The sequence below is a fragment of the Mercurialis annua genome, linkage group LG7 (genome assembly GCF_937616625.2).
Source record: "Mercurialis annua linkage group LG7, ddMerAnnu1.2, whole genome shotgun sequence".
Classification (NCBI taxonomy): domain Eukaryota; kingdom Viridiplantae; phylum Streptophyta; class Magnoliopsida; order Malpighiales; family Euphorbiaceae; genus Mercurialis; species Mercurialis annua.
In genome coordinates, this window is record NC_065576.1 from 40510664 (window position 1) to 40517981 (window position 7318).

General features: G+C 32.8%; 1 protein-coding gene across 1 annotated transcript; it reads right to left on the reverse strand.

The window, feature by feature from the left end:
- Positions 1 to 1816: 1816 nt before the first annotated feature.
- On the reverse strand, positions 1817 to 6838 carry LOC126656188 (protein NPGR2). Its single transcript, XM_050350694.2, has 6 exons — positions 6541 to 6838; positions 5813 to 6105; positions 5293 to 5545; positions 3195 to 4411; positions 2631 to 2790; positions 1817 to 2377 (listed from the first exon to the last, which is right to left on the reverse strand). The coding sequence occupies exons 2-6, from the start codon at positions 6080 to 6082 to the stop codon at positions 2058 to 2060; spliced, it is 2220 nt and encodes a 739-aa protein (XP_050206651.1). The 5' UTR covers positions 6083 to 6105; positions 6541 to 6838; the 3' UTR covers positions 1817 to 2057.
- Between the last annotated feature and the right edge of the window lie 480 nt (positions 6839 to 7318).

Sequence of the window (7318 nt, forward strand, 5' to 3'; positions counted from 1 at the left end):
AAACTCTACAGTCCCCGCTTCAGACACTGTAGTGTGGGAGTCAAAAGAAAATTAAAGGCAAATTTGCTTTTATTTTTTCATTTTAGTCCCTCTAAATTCATCTATTTTGAGTATTTGACCAAATGTTTCTTTCTTTTCTTTACAAAACCTTTTAATATCCGGATATTTTCACTACTTTTTTTTTTGTTAAAGGTGATAATTGACTCTTAGAGTCTCAATTGTTAGTTGTTAGTTACCGAGGCGTAATTCGAATCCACAACCTCTCGATGCATTTAAAGACGCCTTAGGCATTCAAGTTAGGCCCACATTGGCCACTACTTCAATTGTATTAATTAATTATTAATTTATTGGTTATCCTATATGAGTTCATATTCCAATTTAAATTTCCTATTATGTTTAATAAATTAAGAAGAAATATGATTCCTCTTAAGTAATTTTCAAGAATGTATTATGTCTACATATGATTCCTCTTTTGTGAAGCTCAAGCAAATGTTAAAATATTAAGCAACCCACTTTTAAAAGATAATGAATAATTAGTTTACAGGATATTTACAAAATAATCCTTTCTAAGTTTTAATAAATGTCTGAAAAGATTAATTCAATTTAAATGATATCATTTTTTTTTCAAATTGTAAAGAGATATGAATAAAATAATTCATTAATTGGAATTAGTATTTGCTGGCTATATAATTTTTGCTCCCTAGACCATAGTGTAAATAAAATATATTATTCCTCACATATATAATTTAAATTTTTATTTGGTCAATTGTTAGTTAAAAGAATACATGCGGACCATTAATGAACCAATCACGGCGAAATAGGTGATAGTAAATTACATACATATGTTATTTCTTTGTATATGATTTATTGTGGAAAATAAAATAAAAATTTATGGAAAGGTCCTTGTAATATGTAGAATTTGCAGATTGCCCCCTCTGTAGACTATAAAGTGACTGCATTGAACACAGCAAAGCTTTTCTCGTGAATCTATGACTCCCTCTAGAGGAAATGTGACCACCGTGGAAAGAACCTAACTAATTATTCAAACTCGACTCATAAATTTAGTTTAATATTTCGGTTTTGGACATTATGACTTATTAAAAAAAAACATTTTCTCAAAAAAAAAAAACCATTATGGTGAGCAGAAGTACACCGACCAAATTAACTGACCGGACCAATAATTTTTAGTCAGTTTGGTCCGATTATAGATTTAGAATTGATTAATTCAATTTTTGACAAAACAATTGTCGGTTTTTGGTTATCGGTTCAATTTGAAATTTGAATTATTCAATTAACAAAACCGACTGAATAAATCTGGAATTTTTTTTTTATAAATCTAATTTACCTTGTATTTTTTTATGATTAAATTGAACGAGGCGAATTACCGACCCATTCCGTTTGTGTTTACAATTTCTTTTCTTTTTTGTTTGGTCGGTTCAGTTTCTATTAATATTTCTTATTCTATCGATTTGATTTTCAACATTCAGTTGATCAGTAATTCGTTTGGGGTTTTCAGCAACAAGAACAAACCGAATGCTCTCCCCTATAGAAAATAAAACTATGGATAGGTCCAAAATAATCGAACCAAAAAATCAGTCGAGTTTTGTTCGATATAAAAATTTCAATTTTTTGTAATTCTGATTCGATTTAATTTTGAAAATCTAAAATTAAAATTTAATTCTTTTCAATTTGAACCAACTGAGCTACAAGCCTACACCTAACCATAAAAATGCACCACCACCGTTTCTTAAAAAAAATCATAATCATTTTTTATCAAAAAGAAAAATACTTTGAAATTAATTGTTGCTAGAATTGCTGATCGAATAGGTGTAATTAAATTATTAATTAGTACAAAAACGAACAATGAATCACCATAGCCAATTTCTATCAAGCAGCCAGTGTATGACTGCAGCTAAACGTACACTCGGTATGAACATTTTCCTCTTTTATTCCTATTGAATTATATGCTACAATATACAATAATTCATATAAAAAAAATACATATTCTGGCATCATATACCAGAAGAACGCACAGCGGGATTACTCAGTAACGACGGTCATCTGAAAGGTTCAACGGGTGCTGTATCTTCAAGAAAAGTTGCTGCCTCAAAACATTCAGTTGCTTCCCGTAAGGAGGATGCACTTCCCTCGGCCTTGTATAGCAAGCCAAGATTAAACCATGCAGATGAATTCATTCTGTCAAGCCGTAGAGCATCCATCAGAAAGCTTCGGATTATTTCTTTCGATTTGATACCAAGTCGTCTGAGAACGACAGCTGTAGATACCAAACTCGGGACATGGATGGGATCGATTTCCAGAGCACTAGCAAAGGCCTTTAGAGCTTCTTTATAAAGTCCCTTTCGCTCATAAATTACACCTGCAAGATAATCAGAAAATAAATAGAAATCAGGTTCCGAAACAAATTATGCCGCAAACAGATTATGAGCGTGCATTTGGCCTACACCAAAAATTAGTTTGGTTGACCGTAGATAAAAGAAAAATAACCACATTTCTAAATCAAAAACGCATATTTCTATGACCGAACGCCCAAAAATCATGGATTTTAACTGTAGCTTGAGAATGCAAAAACAAAACATTATATAAAATTAAAAAGTAATGCTTATATTTACCAGAAATATGACATCTTGAAGCTGAGTAAGGACAGATGGCCTTTGATTTGGAAAGACAAATCTCGGCATCATGCCACTGGGACAAGCTTATGTAGACGGAAGCCAAATCGTGCCAAACCTCCACTTCCAGTTCCAAACTTCTTGCAGGCTTTTCATTATCCTGCCAATGTGTAAGCAAAAGGTTTAAGAAAACAGCATACCATAATAATCGAGCAGCATACTTTATAAATAAACTATACGGATGATAGAAATTAATACATTACTTGTAATCAAAGAATGGTTTCAAGAATTTCAATCTAATATATCCAACTTCTCATACTTCACCCCCAAATAGTGATATTTCCCTCTTATATTTTAATTTCACCCTCTATCTAGACAATCTTGACCTAAAACTTACCCAAATACTTCATATCGCCTGGACCAAAGGGCAGGGACATATGCAAATTACTCAACTAATAGACACATTGGAAAAGAAAAGGTTTCAAATAGGTGGAGCGACAGATCAAATAAGTCTAATTATTTAAAAATAAGCTACAAAATGCGGCTTAGAAGCTAGAGTCTGACCATATGTGGCCTCCTCCCAGATCCAAAACTCTTAGTTTGAACTTGAAGAATGGCAAGAAGCTGTCCATATGTCTTAATGGCACTCGTTAACTGACCCTGTGCAATTTGAAGTTTAGCTCGAGTTCTCAACAGTTCTCCTTGATCCCATTTCCCAGTTTGATCCAACGCGGCAGTGATAATAGTTTCAGCATCTATGAATTGATTCTGAGCGGATAAGATTCTAGCTAATAATAGCCACCCTTTCATATTCGATCCATTTTCCAGCTTCAACAAGCGCTTTGCATAAAAAACAGCCATATCTAGTTTCCTTTGCTCTGCACTTTCTAGGCTGAGATGGTAAAGAATATACGGGTCATCCAACTTTGTCGTTTTACCTGCCAATTCAAGGACCTGAAGTGCCTCGGATTGTTCTAACACCCTCTCGGAATCTGCAATGGCTAATTTAGAATGCGCTGAAAGTGATATACCTAGCAAACAATTGGCAATACTTTCCAATTGATCGCATCCACTCTCCAAATTTTCAAGGGCTCTGCGAGAATAAGTGATTCCTTCTTCTGCGAGTTTAGGAGTATCCCCACAAATCTTTGATGCCAGTAATAAACCAGCAACACAATTCGGGTCCTCTCTACTGTGTAACAATTTCCTCAGTAGATTTAAAGCAACCAAATTCTCACCTGCACCATGATAGCAAAGAGCAAGCGTATAATGCAATTCTTTCCGATCAATAATACCAGGAAGCAACTCCTCAACTTGGTTGGCTAAAGCCTTCAAGTCCCCGGACACTGAGAGAGCAAAAGAAAGATGATCCAAGATTGATACATCCCATTCAATCTTTTTAAGAGAAACTTTCCTTAGTAGAATCATTAACAGAAGTATAGCCTCTTCTATGTTGTTTCTAGGTACAAATGAACTGTCCATTTGAGAGCGAAGGTTTGGGGGGCTTGCTTCCCCGCCATTGTACAAAAGAAAAATAGCAAAATCTTTTTGAATCCTTGCAGTTGTTTCTACATCAAGATTCCAGTGATGGAGAAGAGCCCGTCGATATGACATGATTGCTTCACGAGGGGAATCAGCAAGTTTCCATAATTCTGGAAGCAACTCCACAGCCTTATTTATTGTCTCCTGCAATTTACAGTCAGCAGCAAAATTTTCAGGCAAACCTTCTGGTAATGAAGTTTCAACAACGTCCAGAATAACTTTGCAAGATTGCGCAGCTTCTGCAAGAATCATTCAAAATATATCATTAGCCGGAGAATTCCATTTCAATTCATGTCTCATCAATCTCTATATACTCATCATTTTGATTCTATTTCGGACAAAAGGAACATGCATGAATGTGAAAAGTTAGTTCTCAAAAAGAAAGCGATGCATATCACTATAAAGAATACAACTATAAACATAAGATTTTCTGTTTTCACAGCACATTAGAATGTAGGAAAAGAGATAGGTGCTCAAAACAAAATATTCCTTATAAAAAAATGACAATCAAAAGAAGCTTGACACATAAGTTTAATACAGTGCACCGTTTTCTTAACTTGGTTCATTACTTTCTAAGCAAGCAATCTTAACTACATAATTTCCTTATCACTGTTTAACTTAGGAGAGAGATAGAACACATGCATGTTGAGGATCAAAATAAGGATATTTTGAAACATATTCCTTGTCATAGCAAATCATTTTAGTTTAGAAATAAAATGAAAAGGGAAGGACAAGAAAAGGCATCTAATACATGAAAACAAAAGGTTCCTGACAACGAAGTAGCGAGAAACCAGTTATTTTTTCAGCTTAATTTCATTAATGCCCACTATTACAATTTACAAGGCAGCCTAAGGTTGCCTTTTGCAGTTCCCGCTACTTATATTAAGACTTTTTATCACAAAATTGTTGAGTTTTCAATATCCAGCAAAATTTGTATAATATATTTCTACATGCAATATGTAATTAATTGATAATGGAAGGTTCAAACATTTAGAATCACAATAAACATGTTATACGAGACTAACATAGTCAGGACAAATGATAAGCTAGGAAAAAAATTCATGAAGGAATAAACTGAAAGCAAAAAACAAGAATATAAATCATAAAGCAAGAATAGTACCATTAAACCTCCCGAGATGTCGTAGTGATTTTGCTTTGAGAAAGACTGCTTCCAATAGCAAATTGACAGCATGTATCGACATTGGTGGGATAGCATTACTTTGTGAATGTCTTTTCGGGTGTTCTCCTTTCCTAGAAAGGGCCAATTTCATCTTGGGAGTTACTGCGGCCATATCTATTCCTTCGAATACATGTAAAGCAGCCTCTATGTTTCCTTTCTGATATTCAATCCTTCCCAATAAGGCTCTTGCTTCCTGAAAGTTGCAGACGGCATCTTTAAAAAAAGTGAACATAATCCATAAAGTTAACGTAATACAGAAATCAAGAAAGACGCCAGCTAACTGATAACTTAGTTATCAGAAAACTCTATATAAAAGGATATACATTGATAATAATGCTGAAACATTATGAAGACAACAACTTCATATTTGATACATATTGAAAACGACGATTTCACATTATCGATAATGAAGACAACAATTTCAGAAAAATAATTAAAAAGAAACTTAGAAGAAGCGAACCTCATAGTTCAAAGAACCACGCTCACGAAGAGTTACTTCAGCTTCTTCTATATTGCTGGTACTCGTATCCGGCCTTGAGTCAACTTCACCATATTTAAGAGAGAAAGCACCCACCGAGTAATCCTCCTTGCTTGCAACAGAATCAGACGAGTGTGGCGCTTCTTCTACCGGCTTTAATAACTCTCCAGAGCATAGGCACTTCATAATTTTGCCTAAATCTTGCCTAAATATATCTCTCCTTCGCCTTTTTATCTTAAATTTGCTCTTCATAATGCGTCGTCAAACTCAATGATCTTCAAGCACCATAAACATCACCAATTAGAACCTCAGTTAAAATTCTAATATACAAACTTTAAAACAGTCTACAAATAACTTGATGAAGAACTAAAATTTGGCAGACTTAAAAACCAAACTGACAATAAAACAGTAAAATGCCAACAGAACATATCAAAATCTAGCATAAGTAAAACCAACACTAAAAAAACAGTGTAAGAACACAAATGCAATCAAAATTAAGAGATTAAAGAGACCAACTTTAGCATAATTAAAACCAAAAAAAAATCAAAAATCCAAACCCTCAAAATTCAACCTCAAAACATAAAAAAAAGGGATTAAAACTGTGGCAATTACATTAAAACCATCGACAATTTCACAAAAAAATACATAATTCTATCACATTCCATAATCTAAAAAATTCTTACATGAAGAACAATAAAAAAAGCACTCACCTTTTATTATTCCAAATTAGGAAAAAATCCCAAAGGGGCTCGGGACCAAAACCCATGTCCTGAATTTTATGCAAATCAAATCTCTTTTCTTTAAATTATCAAATCAAAGCATCCACTAATCCAAAAAAAAAAAAGCGAATTTCTTTCCCTTTTCTTTTTCACTTTTGATGCTTTTGATTAATTTTGATCTAAATTTTAATAATTTAATTTCTGGGTTTTACAAGAACAGGGTATGGAATTTGAAAACTGGATCGTGAGCAAGAAGATTTGAGATTGAATATTATTTTATTTTTACTAAAAATAAATTTAATATTGAAAGAGAATTAAATATGGTACTCCACTTTTGACAGGAAAAATTCTGTTGACGGGACCCACTTTTATTAAATAAAACATTAACAAAAGTACTTAATTTAGGTGGAAATATATACATTTAAACTAGGCCTAATCACTCAAAAACCCCTCACCTTTAAACTTTTTTTCAATTCTACCCCGACGTTGAAAATTTGTCAATTTTACCCACTTTTGAATTTTCCGTTTTCAATTGTACCCCAATATTTTAATTTTTGTTAATTTTTTTACTTAAATGATGAAATCATTCAATTAATTAAGTCTAAACATGAAATTAAATTCTTTTTTATTCAAAAAAGTACAAATAAGCCCTTTATTTTTAAAAACTAACTAAAAACCATAATCAAATTAACACTAATTTAAATTCTTAATTAATTTAACTAAATTTAAATAAATTTTAAAAATATACAATTAATATATGCAAGACATG

Bases quoted from the DNA above. Each gene is read 5' to 3' on its own strand.
- LOC126656188 (XM_050350694.2), bottom strand. From the start codon at position 6,082: ATGAAGAGCAAATTTAAGATAAAAAGGCGAAGGAGAGATATATTTAGG. The intron at 2,791-3,194 runs GTCAGACTCTAG...ACACATTGGCAG, and splicing joins CTGGGAGGAGGCCACATATG to GATAATGAAAAGCCTGCAAG. The intron at 2,378-2,630 runs GTAAATATAAGC...ATTATCTTGCAG, and splicing joins TTCAAGATGTCATATTTCTG to GTGTAATTTATGAGCGAAAG.